The 25244-nt window shown below is 41.1% G+C and overlaps 1 protein-coding gene and 2 non-coding genes across 4 annotated transcripts in view; 2 read left to right on the top strand and 1 right to left on the bottom strand.

Annotated features, from left to right (window-relative positions):
• LOC120744893 (double-stranded RNA-specific editase B2-like) overlaps positions 1 to 25244 on the top strand; it is a 36677-nt gene that overhangs the window by 9647 nt on the left and 1786 nt on the right. The window contains exons 1-9 of one of the 2 annotated variants that reach the window (XM_040049488.1): positions 8494 to 8606; positions 9561 to 9647; positions 12385 to 13334; positions 17939 to 18056; positions 19411 to 19579; positions 20171 to 20328; positions 21823 to 21976; positions 22077 to 22258; positions 23049 to 23230. In XM_040049488.1, the coding sequence (XP_039905422.1) occupies positions 8540 to 8606; positions 9561 to 9647; positions 12385 to 13334; positions 17939 to 18056; positions 19411 to 19579; positions 20171 to 20328; positions 21823 to 21976; positions 22077 to 22258; positions 23049 to 23230 (2067 nt within the window). In that variant the 5' untranslated portion in view covers positions 8494 to 8539. Of the gene's footprint in view, positions 1 to 8493; positions 8607 to 9560; positions 9648 to 12384; positions 13335 to 17938; positions 18057 to 19410; positions 19580 to 20170; positions 20329 to 21822; positions 21977 to 22076; positions 22259 to 23048; positions 23231 to 25244 lie in introns of those variants that run through there. The other variant, XM_040049486.1, reaches the window with a different exon arrangement.
• On the bottom strand, positions 940 to 1021 carry trnas-uga. The gene has a single exon. It is a non-coding gene; the product is annotated as a tRNA-Ser (tRNA).
• trnas-uga lies at positions 7156 to 7237 on the top strand. The gene has a single exon. It is a non-coding gene; the product is annotated as a tRNA-Ser (tRNA).

Genomic DNA, 25244 nt, shown 5'->3' with positions numbered 1-25244 from the left:
TACTGCAGAAGCCACAAAGTGTTAATGCCCCAAAACCCAGTTTTTATTGTTTCTGTCATGAGTCTTATTTGAACAAATGTCAGAGCAATAGCATCAAGAAACAGCTACAGTTTATTTTCCTTAAAAAATTAATTCAACTTTATATTTTCATATTTTTCACCTGGTTCTCCGTCACCTGCAGTGACTCCATGTCTCACCCACAGTGGGCCTCGCCCCACAGTTGGAGAACCACAAAGTTAATCACAGTGGTGCACATCCCAAAAAGTTGATTCTGTTCATCTGGACGTAGCGTTTGCAGTGGGAGAAACGTTTCATCGCTCATCCAAGTGACTTCTTCAGTCTCAGCTGACTGCAGGTTTCCCCAATCTTATAAACAGTACAGTTGCACAATGACTGAAACCAGCCCACTGAATGAACAATGGGCTGTGAGGTCCGTTGCTTGATTATTAATATGCAAACTGTCATGACCATTGATCAATAGCCATGAGTACCATTCACAGAGTTGGGGAATAGCTGCAAGATGGTGAAAGATGTACCCTTAGGCCCCCTCATCTGTTCAGAGATGGTCTTTTACATAGATGGTCTTGGATTTATTTACCTGGATGATTGAGCACACATCAAGACACAGTGGTGCACTTTTTTTTTCAAAATGTGAAAACTGGTAGTTTTACATCTAATAATACCAAAAGTTTTCATTGCATATTTAACTATTTAAAATAATTTACTGAGGAGGAAACACTGTATCTTCACCCCTTTGTTCCCACAAGGAAGCCTCAAATGGTTATTCTGATTTGACAACACATTTTTATTTGGGGCCAGTTAGATTTTAGATTTCTTAGTTGATGTGACAAGACAACACATACTGTGTCTGAACCACAGCTTCCCACTACCTCATGGGTACGTGGGTTAATCTGGACATGGTGCCAAAAAGAAGCGCTTCGCTGTGAGCAGGATTTGAACCTGCGCGGGAAGATCCCATTGGATTTCAAGTCCAACGCCTTAACCACTCGGCCATCACAGCTGCTTCCTTTTGCTTCTTTGCTTTAGTTTTTGCATGTATTGTGACACCACCAACTAAATCATTTCCACTGATTTCTGCAGTGAATTTTTTCACTTGTCTCTTTGCATTGTCTCCACCTGAATCTCACCTTTTTCACAGCACAGCTTAGGTTTGCAAAGCTGCATTTAAACAAACCACCTAACCCTTTTGCACAGACAATGTGCAATACTGTGCTAGACCTTGGAGGGGTGATGATGTGGACTTGCAGTTTTTGAGGCAAACATGAACTCTTCTGTATACCAAAGTCACATGAGAGGCCATCTGTCTGACAGTCAAAACGTGGCCAAAATTGAGTCATGCAACAGCACAATGATCACAAGCACAGCAGCAAATCTGCAACAGAATGGCTGAAAAAAGAAAGAAGGTGCTGCAGTGACCGATTAAAAGTCCAGACCAGTGGTGCAACCTTAAGCAAGTAGTGCACCAACAGCCATACTTGTCAAAAAGATCTTTGGCTTTAAGTTCAGGCATCTACAAATACAGCCTGAAAAGATTGTGATGATATCTTCAGTCGTGGTTATATCTACTAACGACCCAATCAAAACGCAGCGTGAGACATGCTGATTAAGACGTAGCTCATTTGGATAATGATGACGATGTGTAATATCATCAAACGTCTAGTTTCCAATTCTGTATCCATCAAACGTAACGTCCTACAGGTTTTTAGATCGACGTCGCACACTGAAGTGAAATCGCAGTGTGCTCGAGCCTTCAGAGGCAGATGGCTGTTTAACCCTGTGACGAACTGTACAGAGACTTTGACCACGGTGACTCACCTGCTGGTGGACAACAGCGCCGTGCTACGTTTGTCATTCACTTTGGTGCGTTAATCGCTGTTTTTCTGTAACTTTGTAGGAGTATGTGTGGGACGTGTGTTTGTGTGCATCTGTGCGAACAGCGCGCGTTGTGTGCAAATGTTTAGCTCATTGGAACATGCTGTCAGCAGTTTGCTCTCTCAGCCCGCCCACACGTGAACGGAGAGCTGATCAAAGCTGGAGGCGTTATCACAGCAGATTTTCCTCACAGGTAGAAGATAAAAAGGATTTTTTTCTACTTTGAAAATCTAATTTTTTCTCAACTCTATAGTGTTTCTTCTTGTAATGAGCAATGAATTAGGTCATGTTTGAGCTCAGCTCTACTGTGCACACCTTCTCTTATCTCCTATAAACAAACTCTAAAATGAACATTGGTGGGATTTTAAGGAGGAGCATTTTGAAATCCATTTCATCGTTCAAAGACGCAAACAGTCTCTTTCCATCTTAAGAAACATAGAAAGAGACATCAAAACTAATCTTAGGCAACACTAGAATCTGTAGAAGCGCTCTTTTTCTACTGGATAATAAAAGAACTGCAAACTCTTCAGCATTTTAAAGGACAGTGACAGTTATTACAACTTTAGCCCCAGCACCAAAACTCAAGACTGCCCTGCTTCGGTTAAAACATCTCATATTAAATTAAAACAAACTTTTCTGTTCACGGATGTAAGAAAATAACTTACTTACATTACAGTTACAGTTATTACAAATAACTTACTTATTTGTAATAATTATCATCTTAATCAAAAATAACAAAGTGCTTTTCTATTTTTTTTCTTTGTTTTGTGAAATAGTACATTTGATAATTCATGAATAACAACAATAATTACATTTTACTATTAACAATTACAGAAACATAAAAATATATTGGTGATTACAATAATATAATTAATAAATACAGTATAATGATTAACATACTTTTGAAACAGCTTGCACATTTGATTGGTTACAAAGTCACATGGTTGTCTCCATGCAGGTCCATTGATTTGGACCTACATTCCCTCACTGAGCTTCCAGTCCAGCGCCGTAACCACCATCACTGCTCAGTGCCTGCGCTTGAATGTTGCATGTAAAGGCAACTTGTGAGGAAATCTAAAAAAAACAATGATATATGTCAGTTTATTTAACTGACCCAATGTGACAAATGGCACATGCAGTTGTAATGGGTCATCACTTTAATGTCTGCTAGCAAAACACAGATGAAAGATAATACAGACTAGTTCTGCTGTTTAGAGTAAAAAATGAGGGTAGGACAGATAAATAGCATAAAGTGTGGGTGTAGCTTCTACCTTTTTTCTCTGGGACTTTAGAAGACAGCTGATGCATTTATGGTCATAGTTTCAGGCCATACTGAATGAAAATGAAGTCAGGTTAGTAAAGTTTTATCATTCTGTAAGTCAGAAAGGAGGATTATCTGGTGAAAATGGTTGAGTCCAGGATTTTCTCTATTTTCACTCATAGTTGATGAATGTAGGCTGTAGAGCCTGGACCAAAATCTTCAATGCACAACTGCTTTTTCTTTCCTTGCTGCATCAGGAGGACATCTGGAGGTCACATCGTGCAAACAAACTTCTACTGATGCAACTAAACTGGATTTTGTTAGAAGCTCACCATTTCATGCTGCATTCCTATCAGCCTAAAGGTCACCCATGCATTGCATGTATTGAAGGTGTCTCCACTACTGAAAAAACAACATCTTAAGTCAAAATTTCAAGTTTTTTCTCAAACCTTCCAGCTATTAACATGTTTTTTTCTGGAACACCTCATAATTGCACAGTGCTCACTGGCAATCATGGCTTTAGAAAGTGTTGCCTGTTATAAATATTAGAGATATTATTTTAACATTACTGGGAACAGGATTCAAACCCGTGCAGTGAAACCCAACAAAAGTTCAAGCCGGAAACCCTGACAGCAGAACAACCACAGCCCTGAAGTCCTGGCCAAGAATGGCATACTTACTGTCTCATAAAAGAAAGACCAGCCTTTTTTCCTCTTTTATATTTGTACTGAGGCTCATTAAAGACAATAAAGTACAAAAGTAAGAAAGGAGCAGGAGCTTTAATAAAATAAGAAAAAAATCTACTCTTACAAATTTCCTTCCTTATACCGAGTCAGTCGATAGGAAAATTAATCCAAAAAGTTTTCATATTTCTTTGCCCTTGAGAAAAGACAGTCCACATTACAAGTAAATGAAACCACTTGCCATTAATTATGCTTAGCAAATGAGATTATCCACAGCTGTCAGCCCACACACACAAACCGGACAGTGAGCGGGTGCCTCTTGCTTCCCCCCTGCCATGCCTAATTTCATTATTCTATTAAATAAGGTTCATTAACACCGGCTGAATGGAGAAACTTCCCTTCTTAAGCTTTGATAAACACAAGCAGTGTGCAATACGAAGCCACGCAAGCTTCCTGCTCTCTCTCTTTTTTTCCCTCTGCTGTTCTGCATCTTCCAGAACATTATGGCCTTTTGCGTGCAAGGCAGCAATCATCTGAACGACTAACATCAGCATTTTCTTTTGCACTTTCTGCACCCACTGATGCATTTACCTCAAAGAATGCAAGGGCAGAAAAACCTGTGGTGGCTGAGAGGCTAAAGCGAGGTACAGGAATCAGCTGGATTACAACACCGGTGATGTGCGGCCCCAATATTTGATAGGTCGACCTCAACACATCTGCATACCGGTATACAATGATATATACACTAAGGAATGTTTTGTGCACTTTTGTGCAATCTATAGCGACTGACTCTCCTTTGGATCCAGCCTCAGGCGGCCACGAGAAGAACTGTGGGGTTGTCTTATTGTTGCTGCTCAAGTGCATTATCACTTTTTTATCACTTTGGTATGACTGCTCATTTGTCTTCATGTAAAAAAAATCATGGTTTGTACTGCAAACACTTTTTTGACATAATTAAGTTGGATGACAAAGACTTCCGTGCACCCCTATCCAGCACCAATCCCCTCCAGTTATTCACCAATTTGTTCTTTGCTACATGCACATGCTCTCTAAAATCTGCTCACCTGTTTTGCAAAGCTCAAGCTGCACAACACCATCGTGTAGATCTGCTCATGTAAAACTTTAGAGGCAGATTAAGCAGACAGTTTGTCACATTGCAACTTGGATAACCTCTATTTAAATCAAGTGGAAAGTCTACTATTTCATTCACAAATGGGTGTGAGTTAATGAAGGGCTTTTTGGACTAGCGAGGGTGTGTTTTTGTGTCTATATCAGAGGATGTCAAGTGAAAGATGATGAAAAACGTGAAAATGGCAGCAAGTGTGGGAAGACGCGAGAGCTCAGTAGGTACGACGCAAAGAAAAACAGTTATTAACTTCTTTTTTTGTCTGAAAATAAATGGTCCCATTAGCTGTGATGATGCAGGTCATTAAAACACCTCCAGCCTCCACCTGCCTTCAGAAGCACAGGACTCACATCATTACGTTCACATCCCATCTCACGGCTCTCATTCATATCATCCCACCACTTAATGGCATCACACGCCTAATATAACTGAAAGGTGGAAGGTTAATGCACAATAGTTTAGTGTGCACTCTTCATTATTCTAATGACTTTTAGTTTGCTTTGCAGTGCCCTCCAGAATCAGCAGTCACTTGGGGTAAAAATTAGGAAAATAAGCAGTAAAATTACCCACAAAGAAGTCAGAAAAGTTGCACATTTAATCTGACTCTAGCTTCTTTAATATTACTTTGTTCCCAAAAGAAATATCTCAGTTTAATGGTGAAATTGACACCACTTTTACTTGCATGGAGCACAACTAATTTCATATGATTCTCTGTAATTTGCAGCCATGTTCAGCTCATAATATTGGTTTTTAAAAAATAATTTTTCATTTCAGGAAGCCTTAAAAGTGAAAAATGGCATGTAATAAAACTGCAGACTAGTTTAATGTTGATCCATAATAGTTATAGTTTAACAGGAATTCATTAATAGCTTATGAACAGTATAATTGCTGCTGCTCATATTTCAGTGTTTATGTGAATGTATTCTAACAAGAAATGCTACAAAATAAAAACTCTCAAATGGTACTTGTGCATCAGATAAATGGGAATAAATGGGGTCACTGGTTTGGGGACCAACAGGGATCAGCAGGTGATCTATTATGGTGGGGTTTTTTTCCTGAAGCCAAACTCCAAAAACAAAACAAGTGGAAGTTGTAGTGGAGATGGAGTAGAGAGGAAAGGGCTGCATATAGAAAGTAAGGTGTGAGAGCTTTACAGAGGATTGTGCATTTTAAAATCCATGTTGGAATCTGCCAGTAACCTGCCTCAGTACCACAAGCTCCTGTCAGGCATCCCCACTCTCCAAAATTGGGTACCAAGCCCCAAAAACAACTTGTTACAGCCGATGCCGGTGTGTTGTGGACCCAAAAGCACAGGAGGGAAAACTGAATCAAACAAAAAATGAGCCGTTACTGTGGCCGATGAAACACATGAAAATAAGTAATAACATGAAGTGAGCAAGAACTAACAATGTACAATATAATAATAAACAATATAATATATATATATAATATAATAAACAATGTATATATATATATATATATATATATATATATATATATATATATATAGCTATATATAGGTATAGCTATACCATTTTGGAAATGATTAGTAACTGCAGTTACTGAAGACTCCCCCAAATGGCATGTGTGTGAGGGATATTGTAGATATAAGTTACCATGAGCGATAATAGCCACTAAAAGCAGAAATATCATTATATCCACCAGCAGTACAGATTATAAGATTGACAAAGAAAAAAAAAAAGGTTAACGGGGAAAAGTGCTCATTTACTATCCATCCATCCGTTTTCTTCCACTTATCCAAATTAGGGTCACAGGAGCCTATCCCAGCTGTCATGGGGCAACAGGTGAGGTACACACTGGACAGGTCAGCAGTCTGTCACAGGACTAACACAGAGAGAGAGAGAAGCATTCACACTGATTTTCACACCTAATTTAGAATCACCATTTCAACTAACAAGCATGTCTGGACTGTGGGAGGAACCCAGAGCACCTGAAGAGAAGAACCACACAGACACAGGGAGCGCATGTGAAGCTTCTTCATGTGAGGCAACAGTGGTCACGACTGCACCGCTGTTACATCCCCACATATATGTATATAATGATATATAAGCAGCAACTTTTTCACCATCTCCCAGATAGCACAGGACCATCATCCTTCTCAAACTAAACATTTGTGCCAGTTTTCCTTAAGTGTATATGGTAAGTCTGCACACTTTCCACTACACTTTGCAGCTGTGATGGCCGAGTGGTTAAGGTGTTGGACTTGAAATCCAATAGGGTCTCCCTGCGCAGGTTCAAACCCTGCTCACAGCGGCTCAATGATACCATGGGGTTTTTGCAAAATAACAGAGAGACTGGGTGTGCTGGTGATTTTGACCCTCAGTCTTAAAGCAGTTAATTGTCTGCACAGTCTGATGGCCTTCGCTCTGAAGGTGATAAAGTCTGCGTATGAGGAAGGACGTGGCAGCTGACACTACAGTTGGAAATCCATACAACAAAAATTTTGTGCTGTCAGTTTAATTTAAGCTGTTTAAGTTTCAGATCACATAAAATTACCAGGTTTGGGTTAGAAAGCTTAATTTCTTTATGCATGCAAAGAAATTAAGCTTTTTAAGTTAAGCCTTCTTCAGTCTCAGCTGACTGCAGGTTTCTCAACCTTATAAACAGCACATTTGCATAATGACTGAAACGAGCCCACTGAATGAACAATGGGCTGTGAGGTCCATTGTTTGTGAGGTGACCGAAGAAGTCGCTTGGATGTGTGTTGAAACATTTCTGAAAACACTACGTCCAGATTAACAGAATCACATTTTTGGGAAAAGCTTCATTCCTGTGGTATGGTTTCTTGATAATATTGTCCCATACTACCAGCAGTGACAAGGACAGAAGCAAAAATAAAAACAGCCGAAAAACCTTCAGGGGGAAAAGGGAGAGAGCAATGTTCGGTGGCCGCCACCAGCAGAAATATTTATATTTTGGGGGGGGTTTTCTTGTTCCTGCTCGAATGCACCTGTTGTTACTTTGATTTGCACAAAGCTCGTGAAACCGATGGTCAGAGTGGTTTTTGCTTCCTGTGCACATGGATATGCCTGAAGTTTAACTGACTCTGTGTTATACTGCGATGGTCAAGTGTTCCCTTCATTTTTTGTGAGCAGTGTAGTGCAGGAGACATGTTCTAAGTTTTCTCTTATTTGTTTCTTTATTTAATTGTAACCAACCATATATCTTTAAGGTGCAAGAGTTTAGAATAGTGTGGCTGCTTCTATGACTGCAGTGCTACACTAGCAGCATTAAAGTCGCCTCTGTGTGATAAGGATTAGAAAAGTCTGTAAAGTTTGGTAAGTCTTACTCAAGTAAATTACAGTTTTCTCATATTCCATCACTTTAAAATATTTTTTACGGTGGCCCTGAGAGGCCAAACAGACTGCAACTTAAGAAAACACCAGCAATAAGAAAAACGCTGCAAAAGCACACAAAACACAACGGAAATAGGAAAAAAGAAAACAGAAATAGGAAAAACGACAACGGAAATAGGAAAAAAGAGATTTTCAAAAGCACTAGGGAAGTGTTTCTGGGGAGACAATAACCCGACGGACCAGCTGCAGGAACCAAAATATGCTAAGATTTGCACTGGGAGACACGCTAGGATCTATCGGTTTTGTGAGGAAACAAAAGAGGAGCAGTAAGTGTGTTAGCCTAACTATTAGCCTAAAAATCTGTCATCAGTATTATATGAATCATGATAAAACACGCCTACCATGTTTTGGGTGCCTGCAACTGGTCCGTCGGGTTATTGTCTGCACAGAAACACTTCCCTTGTGTTTTTTTCCTATATCCGTTGTCATTTTTCCCATTTCCGTTGTGTTTTGTGTGATTTTGCAGCATTTTTCTTATTGTTGGCGTTTTCTTAAGTTGCAGTCCATTTGTCCTCTAAGGGCCACCGTAATTTTTTATCACCTTTTTCTTACTAGTTTCTTTATTTTCAAATCATCTTGAAAAAAGTAAGTGATTTCCAGGAAATGTTACTTTCAATATACCCTTATAAGTAAGAAAGGATGTGGGTGAATATGCTTGCCGTAATCTTATTCATTTTTACGTATTAATATAATTAATTTGGAAAACTGTTGTAGGGTAGAGGCTGGGTAAAACCTGGACACACGTGGGCAGCCTGTCAGTCGATCACACTTTGAGCCACTCGCCAATGCCTTTGGAAAAGATTTTGTGCTCAGTTTAAAATCTCTGTGACTGGGTTAATAATACAAAGCTGTTCATTTAGTTTAAAGCCCATGATGCTTCTTGTGTGAAAGCCTCCGTCCTTATCACAGACACCTTTCAATTACCCCGGCTGGCTCTGAGCCACCTTTCTGTTTGTTTTCATTCAGTGGGAACTCTAATGGCGTTCATGGCTTCCTGCAGCAGATTTTCACTATCACCGTCTATGTGTTTACCTCAGTCCATTTAATTTCTTCTGCAGTTCAGGGCGAATATAAAACTAAGCATCAGAATCATTCAGAATCACAACACTGACTCGCTTCACAAACACAAAATGTCAGAGGACACACTGTATATTTCCATTTAGATGAAAATTTATATAAGATGAAAATGACCTCAAGTCTTTTTCATTGTGTTTTTTCAGGATGCAGCAGCACGCCGTCAACCTTCATAAGCCCCATAAAACACTGGGATACTGAAGCATCATCAGCTGAGGATGCAGACAGTTCAAGTAAATGCCGTCCCTCCTCTTACTGCACACAACTTGCTCTACATCCATTATTTCAATGTGCTACATATCTAACATTTGAACTGCAGGCAGTTTATGTGGCTATTTTACAAACACAGTTGTATCAGCCTACATTACACTCTCAGCAATGTTAGCAGCATGCTGGCTTCATGGACTGCAGCATAAGCCTGTCGGTCAGTTATACAAATGCATTGTTCCAAATTTCTCTTTATGAAATGTTCTGATATTAAAATGTTTGCAGACTGCTGCAAACCATATCCACATATTCTGGTTGTTTCGAAAACTTTCTACATTTTGGGAAGATGTTATATCAAAGATAGAACAGACTATAGGCTTTAAATCAAAACAACGGTCCGTCATAACATTTTATTTAGGAGACTTACCCAAAGAATTAACAAGCAATGACAAATATCTCCTGAAGCTTCTTACTGCTGCAGCAAAAAAAGCAATTACTCGTAAGTGGCTCTGTACTGACCCCCTGTTCTGGACGACTGGTTGAAGGTTGTTGAGGAGATTCATAAAATGGAAAAACTTACCTTTTTGTTAAGGTTGCAAGCTAATACTTACACAAGAGCAGGGCGATATGACCAAAAATATTTATCACGATATACAATTGAAAATATGCGATAACGATATAACTGACGGTATAATTGACACTAGACAAAATACTTTACAACTCCTCAACTTTATTAGTGCAAAAAACCCCAAAAAAATCATTGTATTTGCACTTACACAAGCAGCTTTTTTAAGTGCATTAAAGTTATATAAAAATTTAACAGTGCAAATGCAAATTCCTTGCTGACAGTTTAACCAAAAGGCATTTCCAGTGGAAATTGGCCGACATATCCTCAGCATAACCATGTATAATATCCACAAAACTTAAAAAGAGGTTATACACACACAATACGGTAATATTATGTTGAAGCGCAGTACGTATCACTCCCCGAGGCTCCTGCCTACGATAGCCGTAATGCTCCGACAATCCATCAAGTGGTGCGACAGATTTTCGGGCGCCGTGTAGCACATAAGATCGTTTCGAGGTCAGTAAACACAACCAGAATTCATACGTAACACACGGGATTATAAGGGGCTCTGTCGACTTTCAGAAAAATCAAAGGATTGATTTTAAGTTTGCCGTATTTTCCAAACAACACGGTAATAACGACGGCCCGCTAGCATGCTCTACCAAAAATAGTGCTTTGTTGTGTATCTGAGGGACGAAAGCCAAAAGAGTCCCACACCACTGAAGCTGCAGCATTTTAACAAACCAATTCAGGTTCATCTGTTTCATTCAACGATCCACTTTCGCTCTTCTCATTCTCCGTCGCCGCCATGTGCGTATGTAAACAAAGGCACTGCGCACGCGCGTTTTACCCATATTCTATCGCCATATTTCATTTTCTTATCGTTGCCCAACATTACACCGGTATTACCGTGAACGGTATGATATAGCCCAGCCCTAACTTATACCACAAGATGGTACAAGTGGTTGAAATCTGTCCAAAATTAGTATGGGTTCCTTTTTTTCTGTTTGTGCCTCCTCACTATACACACTTCTGTATGCCTCTCCTAGGGTGCTCATACATCTGTACACGTGTTGTCAATTCATGAATACAATGTTATGTTTTCACTGCCAGAACGGCTTTGTAGAAAAAGCTGTGATTTTCAGTCGACTGCTTGTTTTGTTGTTGTTGTTGTTGGGCTTTTTTCGTTGTTGTTGTTTTCCCTTTTTTTTGTTCTAAAAAAAAAGTAAAGCCTTTATTAAAAGCTTAGTAATAAAAAAAACTGTGGCCATGTTTAATGTGAGCTTTCAGAAATATAACAATATAAACATGACAGAAGATGTAAAGTACAAACTCTGGCTTTACACAGATGATTGCACAACAATCATTTGCTGACACAAACTCTTTATGTACCTGAATGGTTTAAGTACACCCATGACTTAAGTACATGGAGACACAATGGATGTGTGCACTTCAGATTTAGTCTCTGTTTAGACTTTATTGGAAATGTTAGCATGCTAACAAACTAAACTAAAATGGTAACTAGGTAGCTAAAAAAAAATCTTGTGCCTGGTAAATATTAGCGTATTTGGCATTAACTGTCCTTTCCATGGACAGATGAAACCAAAGTGGAGATGTTTGAGTTCCGGATTTGGCATGAACCACAAAAAGCATATCAGCACAAACAACAAGTGGCGAAGGAGGGATGATTTGGGCTTGTTTTTCAGCCACAGGATCTCACAGGTCGACCATGAACTCCTCGTGAAGTCTTCTGCAGTCAAATGTGAAGCCATTTTTCTAACAGCTAAAGCTTGGCTGAAATCAAATCACAGGATACAAGCTGAAAAATAAAAGAATCATTGTGTTGCAATGGCCGAGTCAAAGTCCTCAACCTGACTGAAAGGTTGTCACGGGATCTTAAAAGAGCTGTGCATTAATGAATGTCCAAAAACCTCAATGAACTGATGCAACGCTTTAAAGAAGAGTTGACCAAAACGCCTCAACATCGATGTGAGAGACTGATGAAGTCTCAGAAAACAAGTTATTCCCTCAAAAGTTGGTCCTATGAGCTTTTGAATCATAGGGTTTACTTAGCTTAGTTTTAGAGTCCAGTTAAAATGTTTTAATCATGCGGCTGTGTGAGAAAGCTGATGATTTTCATGTACAATAAAGCAGGACAGGATTTCTCACTGCGAACACTTTGATCTCGTAAACAGGTACCAGCAGTTTGGAGGTGAAGGAGAATCAGGATGACAAATGCCAGGTGGAGCGTGACCTCCTTAGAAAGTATCACCCATCAACTTTTTGCACAACTTTCCCCAGAAATGGACAAAGAGCTTTGAAGAGGAAGCAGCCGCTGGTGGACGGAAAAGACCAGCTGCTCTACCAAAGCCACTCGACCTGTAAAAGAGCAGCTTGGGGTGTGACTCAGAAGAACGCACTGGTGCACCTGAATGAGCTACGACCGGGCCTGCAGTATGATATCACATCAAAGACTGGCCCGCTGCACGCACCGGTGTTTTCTGTAGCCGTGGAGGTAAACGGCTTCCACTTCGAGGGCCGAGGACCAACTAAAAAACAGGCCAAGATGAGGGCTGCAGAGCAGGCTCTCCAGTCATTCATTCAGTTCCCAAACGCCTCCCAGGCTCACGCCACCATGGGGAACTTCACCAGCACACCTGTGGACTTCACAGCAGATAAAGTGGATATTCCCAACGGATTTTTCAAAGAGTTTGAGCCGTCGGTGCTTCGGAACTGTGATCTACTCCACTGCAACGCAGCAAAAAAGGAGGTCTTCTCCAGCATTTACAACCACAGAAGACTTGTTCGTCTAACACTGGACTTGGTGTCCTCTACAAATCCAAAAAGACGAGCAGTCACCACCTCACTGTTAGAGGACCTCAGTCCAGTAGCACTGCTCAATGAGCTGCGACCGGGGCTCAGGTACATGTGCCTGACTGAGAGAGTTCCTGGCAGGCCGATGAAGACTTTTGTTATGGTGGTCAGGTTGGAGGGGCGGGTGTTTGAAGGGTGTGCCCCCAGTAAAAGACTGGCCAAGGCCAAAGCAGCAGCAACTGCCCTACAGTCTCTTTACAACATAAGTCTGGGACCAGAGAGGACCTTCATGGGCCTGCAGGACAGCAGGGCCAAAAATCAGCTACCTCAGGTAAGTATTTTACCTCTACTCTCCTTTTATAAGTGTAGTAATAAAAAAGGAGTTGTATATGGAAAGAAGTGAGGGAATAGTTTCACTCAGGTCATCTGTAATGAGTAAATAAATAAATTTTAATGAGTTGATTTTCGAAAACATGTCCTGCTTACATGGATGAAAAACTGTATTGAGCTTCGAGTCACCTACCTGAGCAGACCCAAAAAGGATCGGGGAGCACGTGGACCCGAGCCCCAGCTAAAAGTCAGTCAGTCATCAATCAGTGGGTGGCTGTGGCTACAATGTAGCTTACCATCACCAGTGTGTGAATGGGTGGATGACTGGATGTGTAAAGCGCTTTGGGGTCCTTAGGGACTAGTAAAGCGCTATACTTACCATTTACCATTTAAACAGCAATAAAAATGCAAAGAGATGCAAAATGACCAGGTAAAAGTTAAAAAAAGACTCCAATAGGCAAACATGAGCACTGTGGCTATCACAATATACATGAATTTACATCTTTCTGTCCCATGCATGACTGCATGACTGCTCATAACCTGTTATGTAGTCTTCTCATTGGAGTTTTTATATAATATTACATATCCCATACATACAAACTGCACCTCATATGTGCCCATGATGATATCTGATATCATTCAGTGTTAAAGGCAATAGATGTTCAGGTGTTGTCGCAAACGCATTGGTCGCGTTTCTTTTCCCACCATGTGGCATTGGCTAAGGCCCCCCTAGCCCTTACCTTCATATCACCTGTCATTCCGAATAATAAAATAATGTAAAATGCTGAAAAGACAAAGGTATCACACTCTCTAAATCTGCCTTTTTCTCACCTTTCCGGTGATCTTTGTTGATTAGACACAAATGCAGATAAAAACTGAAGCAGACTGGCATGAAAATAATAACTGAATAGTAACTGAAATTATTATTTTTTTAAAGAAAACACAGGATTTTGAAGGTAAAGAGATAAACTGACAAAAACTGGGAGCAAATCAAGATGCAGCATCCAAAGCTGAAAAATGAAGCCAATGCAGATGTGCCCAAAACTGCAGCTCCTGTAGGGAATCCAAAAGGAGAGTCAATCCAATCAGATAATGAGGGCGGAGAAAGGGGGACTGTAAACAAAACACATATACAATAAACAGCAATTTCTCTGTTCTTACGTCTCTGTGTGCAGATTTCTCCAACCCTGATCATAATAACATAAAACCAGTATTCATCTGGTTTTGTTTACAGTTGTGCAACACTTGTTCGTGTCTTTGTTTCACAACAGTACCAAGATGTGACACGTTTCAGTGTTTCACTTTCCCCATTACAACAAGCAAGAGAAAACACGAGGGAAGTGGAAACACCAGGGTAACAAGGCACAGCTGAAAGTAATTAAGACAGTAACAAAGGAAGTCAACCTAACGGAAAAACACAAGAGACAAATGACTAACCATGTAATCATAAGGATGAAGACAACAAGAGACGACTGGGGTGGGAAGAAAAACCAAAACACATGAAACCAAATACCAACAAACCAGCAAGGCACAAAACCCGAATCCTTAAAACATAAAGTCCTGTTAAAATCACTAAACATAACTTCTAAACTAAGATCCTGAATGAGGAAAACCACAGTGACAGAAACACACATGACATGAAAAAGGAAAACGTCACATCAAAGATGGAGTTAGAAGATGGTCAGAGACAACAAAGCTGTCCCCCAGATGTTTGTTCTGTGCCCACCATTTTTATAGTGAGGCGACTAAACGTTAACAAACTGCAACATCGTTCTCCTCTTACATCCTGTGGGTCGTCACTTTGAAACTGTCAGCTTCAAGTCGTGACACTGAATTTCTCCCTCATCTCTTTAGCATTTGCCATTGTTCGAAGCAGTCTGGATAAATGGGTGTGAGGTGCACCGTATGCTACCAAATGGAGTGTGCTGCACATCAGCATGGCCATCATGTCCTGAGGCCTGAGAGCTGGATGGTGTCCTGCACACTCCTCTGCAGCATCTAAACAGCTTCATTATGTCTCAGAGCCGCGGAGAATTGTCCCCGACGTCTTTTACTGTCGTGCTGCCGTGTTTTATGAATACAAGGCGACTCGTCTCCTCGGATCGACTCCGGGGAGATGAAGGGAGTGACTGGGCATAAACCCTTTTACACAGTTGTTGAAATATGCAAATGATAATGGAGAGAGACAGACATGTACGTACTTCATTGAAGCCTGAGGGAGGTTTGATGAGAGGATCCACTGACGGGTGGGTGCAATGGCGACATTTTGGGTGAAAAAGGGGGATTCAGATGCTTTGATTTTGAACAAAAAGCACTTTTACATGGCTGTATGCTGATACACCAATAAGTGAACAATTTGCCAAATCCTCCCTCCTCCTCCTCTTTGTGTGGAATTTTTATTTCCCATCATTTAGCATCAGCCCTCCCTCCTTCGCTTCAATATGAGCTGTCTGTCAGACGGCGTGACGCATTAATGAACATTATTACAGCACATTAGGGATGAAGGAGGAGCGGCAGCGGAGCAAGGAGATAGAGGTGGAGCAGGAAGGCGGTGTGAAGAGCATAATAATCCAACAGATAATTGTTTAACACACTCATTACACACGACCTTGTGCCGCTGTCATCCAGAAAATGTTGAGCTTGAGAGTTTCACTCAAAATAAGCTCGCTCGGACCACAGAATAGTTTGAACCTTTAAAAGGTGGTCGTTGAGAACATGCCGGGTTAGCATTACTGGAAGTTTATGTGGTTAGAAATATAAAAAAGACATTAAAGTGTGACACTTTCTTTTTAAAGGGGGCCTGTTCTTCTCATTTCCAGTTCCCCAATACTTCTCCTTAGTTTCTAATAGCATAGCTTAGCATGATCCACTGGCTTTGATTCAGCAGCTCAGTTCATCCTCTTACCGTTGCTCTGACTGATCTGAGGAGTGTGGGTCATTATCAGCAGAGCTTTCACTTGACTTTATCAGACTGCTGTTTTCTTTCAGTTTATTGTTGCTTGATTGTCCATTAAAAGATTTTATTTAAAGGTTTATTCTCTGAGCTCTGAACGTCATCGTGAGCTTCAGCCAGATCTGATCCAATAAATGTAGATTTTTTTGTTTGTTTTGAAAAAGCAGAGAAATTTACACAAGTTAGGTTTTTGGTTTTTTTTTTTTAGCTAACTGGTTATTTACTACTCTTACTGTGGGATGAATAAAGTATTCTCATTCTGATAAATTCCATAATAAAGTACACAAATCGGATCTTTAAATGTAAATCTTGCAACAGAAAAAATATTATTCTGAGTGTAAGTAACAAACTGTTTCCTAGTGATATTTCTAAAAACTCTACCTTTGGTAAAATCCAACATTCCTGTCAGTTTCTGTGACAGGAATCTTCCCACAACGGACTAGAATAAATATTTTAAAGTGCAGACAGTCAGTGGAAGTATAGTTTACCTCCAATCACATCTGAATTTACCATAATATGAATTATTAGCAGTTACTTCAAGGCTCAATTCAGACAGTCAAATATTTAATCTGCTGTCCCCAAACTGAGGGAACAGACTGATGTGCTGGGCAGTCTCTTATCCTGCAAATATTCAGCAGACGGTAAATAGAAGGACATTGAGCAGGGCTGCTGTTTAGTTTAAACCTCCTGTTGTTTTCATGCTGTTCCTTTACCTTACTGTAACCTCCAGGTGTCTCTCAAAAGAGTGACAGGCCTGAAATATCAAACAATAAGAGATATTTTGGGATTGTGACACCTCTTCCTTCGAAAACTGGGGGAGTTAATTGATAGAAAACTCTCGGCCATCGCTGACAAACTGTCGGATTTTCAGACGAGCTCATGCGCTCATAGTGTTGGGGAATATGGCATTAACACAAGTTTACCCAGCCAACTTTTCAGACAAAGTGAAAGAGCATTAAAAACTGTTAACATCTGTGGGTATTTGATGAATAGAACAAGTTTTATCAACAAAAATAGTAAAAAATACTGCAAAAATGTATGAATCACAAATCATTTATTCATTATATATAAAAGAAAAATATAGTTTTAACAGTCCCATAGTTATTTGATCATCTGTGCAACACTTCAGCAGCTAAAGGTACTTTTTGTATTTACAAGCAAAACTAAACTAAAAGTTTCGCCACTAGAGGGCAGAGTTTTCCCTTGAGTGTTTTACTGTAGTTGTTCATTGACATAATGAATCACAGCATGCAAAGTTATCCATTGCGGTGTGTGCTCTCTGGCTGGTGTATCCTTTCTTGTCATGCTGGGATGAGGACAGTTTCACTGTGTTTGCACAGATGTGGAGAACAGCTGCCTGAACATACACATTTATTTGCTTTGTGCTACAGTTTGTCATAGCGAGTTGTCACAATCTGGCCAATAGCCAGTGATAAAGAGGAAAGACAAGCTCTGTAGACCACTTTATGTCACTAAAAGATAAAAAAAAATTGGTTTTAGTGCTTCTGTTGTAACAGTGTATTACATGGTTACATTCCTAAAGCTTAAAACAAAGACTAACAGGCAACAGTGTCCTCTGAATAATGAAGCATCTCGTGATCTTCAACAAAAACACACTTTCAGTTTGTATCCTCCGTTTTCTTCTTCTGTAGTTCTTTGCAGAGTCAATCTTCCACTTGGTGAGAGAGAAATACACAGCGCTCGCAGACAGCTGTTCCTCTACCTCGCACGCCCGACACAAGGTGCTGGCAGGGATCGTGATGACCAGAGGTGAGTGCTGGCGCTATGATGGTCAAAAAGTATGACCATGAAGAAGAGGTCAGAGGTCCAAAGTAACGTGATGACATATCATTCCTTACATGCCGATCTGTTATCAGTACAAAATGTTTTTGTAAAGCAATTCATTGGACTTTGGTATTTAGTCCAGTGAACAGCAGCATCATGTAATCTTTGTAGCGTGCTTTCTTCATCAGGTATCTTTGAAAAGAAAAGAGGCGTGCACCCACAGGGCATCCTGTGTAGGCTTTGTTTTTCATTATCTGAAGGAGTCATACATCATCTACATTCGTACTTTACACACTCCCACTTAAGTCACAAAAAAGCACTTTGGGCTTTGCTCTTTTCTCTAATTTGTGCCTCGTCGTCTCCTCCAGCCTGAAATTAGTCTCTCTAAATTTAAAAGAACAAATTACAAGTCCAGAGTTATTCCTAAACTGTTTTTTATAACTGCTTCACATCTCCTCCTTAATTATTAAAGATCGTTAATTATTATAATATCTGATTTTATTTTACTTCTCTTCCACTTTTTAATTTTCTCTATCCCTTGCTTTTAAGCCCCGTCTGATGCCATTTCACCTTTATCCTTGTAAACATTTTATTTCTGTTTATTAGATTATAATTCGGTGATGGACTTCATACAAAGTGGTGTAGAATTAAGTGGGAGGGGGTGTGTGTGTAGGTTATGTTGCTTTGCTGATGCTGATCAGCGACAGTCTGATGCAAATATCTGAGACAGGGTGGGATTGTTAATGCAGAGACTATAGGAGGTTCACATCTATGACCTTAGGAGCTGTGATCTGACATGGCGAACACCCAGTGAGTTTAAAATATTGCTCTTTATTTCACAGAAATCCTGCATCATAGTGACACAGTTATCAGCCAGTCCTGGTTCTGTTCTCTGGCTCGCTTCATGTTATCGTTCGCTCGGCTTTTTGTCGTCTGAAATTTGACGCAGACGCAGCAGCGTCCGATCTTCTAACAGGATGTTTTGCCACTTGTCTGGGCTCATCATTTAAAGCAATCAAAGAGTCGCCCCGGATCAGAGGCGAGACAGCCCTGTGAATGTTTGATGAGGTCGGATAGAAGCACAACAGCCCCTCTTTGAGACGACGGAGTGATTGTTCAGTCATACACTTTTCATTAGCCCGTCTCAGCCTGTTAACGCTCCGGTTATGACCCGACACAGGCGGAGGGGAGGAAAAGAGGAAATGCCTCGTTTTCCTGTTCCCTGAGTGAAATAAGATGGCCCGTTTCAGCGGCAGCATGCCAGCAGTCTCGTTCCATTAGAGCCAATCACAATCATCCTGCCTGTCAATTCCCACATGCTTCATTTCTCTCCCTCCAGGACTCGATCTTCGATCGGCACAGGTTGTGTCTCTGGCCACAGGGACGAAGTGCTTGGACTTGGGTGGTGTGAGCGACTGTGGCTGTACGCTCACCGACTGCCACGCTGAAGTCGTGAGTCGACGGGCGCTGGTTCGATTCCTGTACAGTCAGCTGGAGCTGCTCCTCTGGTATGATTAGCAGTCTCTGATTTTCTTTGTGGCCTTAAAGTGGTTGGTCAAACATCAGCGTTGGAGGGTTGGCTGAGTTAAATATGGCATTATAAATAAATCTCATCGTTCACAGGTCTGAAGTGGAAATGACACCTAAATTAAACCTAGTGCTGAACTAAGGCTTTAGTTTATAGGATGAGGGTTAATCCATATTACCTGGTGAATTAAACTACTGTGTCTCTGCCCACATCTGTGTCTTCGATGTGGGCTTGAGGTCAAAATACACAGGCCCTCTGATTACTGGTCATTTTTAAAAATGTATTTTGTTCAGTTTTGGGTGATATTTGCTATTAAACCTAGTTTAGCCTCTTTTTGTGTTACATTCGTGTTCATTTGCATTAGAAATGTTAAAAAATATTACTTTGTGTAAGTTTCTAGCTGTATTTTGCCATTAGAAATGTACATTTTTAAGTTTTTTCATTATTTATGTGCGCTGCTGTGTTATTTCACCAAAAGAAAGATGAAATTGTTTTCGTCCTTTTTGCTCCTTGTTGTAAAATAGTGTTTTTGTTTTGTTGTTTTTCCTGTCTGATCGTTTCCTCTCTGAAGCAAGCCAGTGGACAGCGAGGATCAGTTGATCTTTATACCAAATAAAAGCTGCGGTGATGGCTTCCGGCTGCGGGAGGGCGTCCACTTCCACATGTACGTCAGCTCGTCGCCGTGTGGAGACGCTCGACTCAACTGCCCCTACGAGACCACAGCTGCATGTGAGAGGAACACACTTAGATTGTTTAAGTGAAGCCTCTGCGCATCATTTGCAAAGCTTCTGACCACATCTTCTAAATACTCCCACGTTACACCTCTGCTGATCCAGTTGCACTGGCTCCCCATAAAATTCAGAATCCACTTCAAGATTTTGACTTTGAGATTCAGGGCTCTGCATGGACCTGCACCAACCTATGTCAGAGATCTTTTACATCAGTACATCCCCAGCAGGTCCCTGAGGTCATGTGATCAGGGCTTCCTGGTGGTCCAACATACAAGGCTGAAATCAAAAGGCGATAGAGCGTATGTAGCTGTGGCCCCCGGACTCTGGAACTCCCTTCCTTTAAGCCTGAGATCTGTGGACTCATTGGTTTCATTTAAAAAACAGCTAAAAACCATCTTTTTAAACTTGCTTTTGGTTAATTTCTGTTTTTATGTTTTAGTTTTTCTGTGAAGCACTTTGTGATTTCTGTCTTGAAAGGTGCTATACAAATAAAATTTTACTTACTTACGATTTTTATTATCATGATGATCCTACAGGAGCCCATTAAAGGTCCATTAAATCAATTTAAAAAGTGGAAAAACATGAAAATCATTTGGATGCTGATTCTGTTGCGTTATCAGATCTAAAGCATCCAGATCCGGGCTTCAGGAGACAGGAGTGATGAACAAAAACTAGAAGAAAACTGAAAACACTTCAAAAGTCTCAAGCATAAAAGATCAAGGCTGAAAAACAACAGCACAAATACAGGGAGTGGATAATTAGGAATAAAATGCCATGTGAACCAGAACTGCAGGCTGAAATGACAGCTGAACGAGCCCAGGTACACAAACAGATCGTGTTAACAGGTGGGAACAAACAGCAAAGATCAAACGAGAAAGGTGGAAGCAGTGCGAGCAGGGCGCACAATCAAACAGGGAAACAGGATGTTATGGTCCTAATCAGCTTACCCAGCATTTCCAAGTTTTGTTTTTCTAATTTCCTTTGAGATGCTTGATTTACTTCGCACTTATATTGCTGAGTATTTTGTCCTATTTAGCATACTTAGTTGCTTTTCTTTTGTGCCAAGTCTCTTACGTTAAATTCTTGTGTCTGTGCTTTCCCGGTTTAGTTTTGCTTCCTGTGTCTCATCTTCTCTGATTCAGTTCAGCTGTGTGTTGTTTTCCCAGCTCTCTCCACTCTACTGTCCCTGTCTCCCCTTGTCCTTTCTCAGTTCTCCCTGCCCTGGTCTTTCCCTGCCCCCATGGTTTAGCACTAGTGTGTTTTCCAGGTTTTTGTTTTCCTATTTTGTTCTTAATGTTCCACCTTTGTGCAACCAGCCTCCAGCCCACAATAAACAGCTCGCCCTCCTTTAATCCTCCCTGCCTTTGTGTCCTGCATGTGGGACAAGCTCATGACACAGGAAGTAAAAACTGCGTGATGTGAAACTAACGATTGTAAATGTTTTTCTTTAGCAGAGATGATGCTTCTGTAAAATACTTTCTTCTTGTGTCAGATCCCAGCAGGAGATTTCGCTGCCACCTCAGGGTGAAGGTAAAGGGAGGTGAGGGGACGCTGCCCATCACGGCACGGAGAGCCAATCAGAAATGGGATGGCTTATCGCCGAGTAAACCTCTCGTTACCATGTCATGTACAGACAAACTGGCAAAGTGAGTTATATTAAAGGCTCAGTGTAGTTTATTCATTGTGTTTCTTCACTGCTGTGCTTTCACTTGTGTCACCAACACAGTGGTGTGGTTACCTCTGCAGGTGGAGCGTCGTGGGCCTCCAAGGGGCTCTCCTGTCTCACCTGGTGGAGCCGGTTTACCTCCAGAGCCTAACAGTGGGCACGCTCAGCCACACGGGTCACCTGGGTAGAGCTATGGCACGCCGCCTCGCGCCCATCAAACACCTCCCCTTCCCCTACAGACGACAGCAGCTGCTGCTCGGCTGTAAGTTTAAATGATGATGATGATGAACGAGCCAGAAACCACAGCTCAGGTCTTGTGACAAGCGAGACACAGGTTAGCAGGGTCTTGTGATGCTCATTCACTCTTCAGTATTTTCATTTTTTGACTCTAGGGTAGCTTGGCATGATTCACAGGTCAAAATAATCCTTGTTTGTCTGGGCTTCAGTCCAGTCTGATGTTTAATGGGAACCACAGGTTCATGTCTGAGATGATCATATTAGGGATTTCACCTCTGCTGACATCATAATATTTGAAATATGAATTTGAAATCTTTAGGGAAATTGTTCTTGGTTTAAACTGAACGTGTACCATCCATCCATTTACTTCCACTTATCCAAAATTTGAACGTATGGAGTAAATTTCATTTGGCCAGATGCCATTAAATGTAACATTTTATATTGTGCTTATGTAACAAACAAGTCTTAGCCTGATGTTTTAGAGATGTCTGAAGCCTGTTGTCAGAAATGTAAGAACCAGCCTGTCTACTCAACAATCAAGAGGAACACAGCCTGAAATGATCCTGAAATAAACTCTGTGCACCTCAATCAGAGGGAGCAGATTAAAATTAAATATGCAAACCAAGATATTTGCGATTCCAGCAACAAAAGAAAATCCAGTTGAGCAGAAGCTTTGTTTGTATGATATGCATAATCATATTGGAAGCGAGATTATTAGGTCCAGGTTGGACAGTGGGTGCATCAAATTTACAAAAAAAATCAGTGTTTTCAGGAGGAAACTTCTACAGGTATGCGTTTCCATGTTTGCCGAGCAGGTTTGAGCAGCAGGGACGCCCGGCCAGCAGGGAAGCCTCCCAACGTCAGCGTGAACTGGAGCTGCGGTGATGGAGGCTGGGAGGAAATCAGCACCTCCACAGGGAGGAGGAAGGACTCAGGGACGCCATCGCGGCTCTGCAGGCGCTCACTGTTTGCCCGCTGGCTGAGGCTGCAGCAGCAGGTGAGACAATCGCAGAGCTGAACCAGTGAAATGTTACACAGCTTCAAACGAGGAGACACCCCAGTCGGTCAGACGAGCTCAGCGCTCATGAAGAATTAGGGTTTGATCACATGGATCTATAAACCTGCATTTTTTCTAATGACCAGCAGGGGGTGGCACCTCTGGTTCTTATTCTGAGGTCTGTGGGAAAATTACCCACTTCACACTTGACTTGTGTATTCAGTAAACATGTTCATGATGGGATTGTGGTATTAAATGGTAGCTCCAGGTCTTATTTAATGTAATATGATGCTCATTTTGTAAATTGTGCTCATTATTAGTATTCAGATGGATGATAAAGCTCAGTATGCTTTAGGGGGTGCTGTTTTATTCTGTTAAACTTAAAACTAAAGACTGGGACCATAAACTCTGAGGTATTTCTTCTATACAGCCCCCTGCTGACCATTCAAAATAACGCAGGTTAAAATGCTTTTTTTATATAAGTGAAATAGGGGGAGATACAGTGCCCTTTTTTAAAAACTGTCTGTAAGTGATTATTGAAGCAGCACTGACTTATTCACATCATCACATGACATGAAATGATTATAAATACTAAAAGCATGCTGGTAAATTAAAGCACAAGTCACAGAAGCATGAATTTCTTAAGCTGAAATCATCTGAGCTCTGCCTCAGACCAAAGCCATCTACATTATAATGATGTCGTTGAAAGAGAGGTCTAATTTCCTCTGTGAAATTAAAATATGTATGCAGAATGCGCTGTGTTGAACCAAATGGCTTCAGTTTAAAGTTTGATGACGGCAGCCAGAGTCGTGATTATTTAAAGAAGCGTCTGAAATCGCTGCAAGAAAAGACAAAGCCACGGCCCAAGAGAGAGAAAACCCACACTTTTCGACTCAGTTTAAAGAATTAAAATGAGGAGAAATAACCTCAGAGTTTGTTATGGATGTGTGATGGTGTGGACGTGCTGGGAGACCAAGCAACAAACAAACACATAACTCTCTATAATGCTTTATTATCATTGGTTTGAAGGGAAACTCGATCACTCGCACTCCAGCTGCATCAACACAGATCTCGAGCGAAGGCTCTAAATTAATCAGCTCATAGATGTATTAGAACATTAAAAGTGTCTCCAAGTGCAACAGTCGCCGCCCTGCATCAAAAACGGCTGCAGTGCAATTTTAAAAAAACTGCAGGGTGGCTCCAAAGCACACGGCCAGATGCTGAGGTTGTTTCAGCCTCCAGCAACGTTGAAAACCAGGAAAGATCGCTCATAGCACTGTGATGGTATCACACAATATCAAATCTTTTACTGTTCTGAAGCTATTTGTCCCACTGAAGGAATGCAGACAACGTGCTTATTTAAGCCTAACGAAATCTCTTGTAGCAGATCAGCCCAACTTCACTAATCCTCCGAGCATCACTGGTATTTAGTTTTCTGGCTTCGTTTATGTCTGAAGTCATAGCAAGGATGTAGTTTTTAAGAAATACTTGCTACTTTAGTACTTGGGATCAAGCACTTACCCCTGGCACTAAGGGGTGGAGTGTCAGGGGTGACAGAAAGATAGCAGGAGGAGTGGAAGGGAAGGTTTACAACGTGGAGATGGTGGCGCTGACAAAAAGACGGGGCTGAGGTGGAGGTGCTCAGATTTTCATTGGGAGTGACAGCATCAGGAGCGAGTACATCGAGAGTACAGTTCAGGCGAAGCTGTGTGGAGACAAAGTGCAGAGGAGGATGGTGGGTATATTTGACAGAGGATGTTAAAGATGGAGCTGCCAGGCAGGAGGAAAGGAGGAAGACCAGAGAGGAGCTTCATGGATGTAGGACATACAGAGGGATGGTGTGTGCTAGACTCAGATGATCTGCTGTGGCGATCCCTAAAGGGAGCTAAGACTTGTTGAAGGTGTTGAATGAATGTGGAGGGTTTTAACTCTCAGCCGCTCCTCAGCGTCTGTTTGCTTTCAGGAGTTGAAGACTGGAGATGGAATCAGTTCTGCTAGCAAAGACTAGATGGGT

This window comes from Simochromis diagramma, unplaced genomic scaffold (assembly GCF_900408965.1).
Source record: "Simochromis diagramma unplaced genomic scaffold, fSimDia1.1 OVJJ01000355.1, whole genome shotgun sequence".
In the NCBI taxonomy this organism is placed as follows: domain Eukaryota; kingdom Metazoa; phylum Chordata; class Actinopteri; order Cichliformes; family Cichlidae; genus Simochromis; species Simochromis diagramma.
The sequence above is the reverse complement of the archived record's forward strand: the minus strand, read 5'-3'. Positions and strand labels throughout refer to the sequence as shown.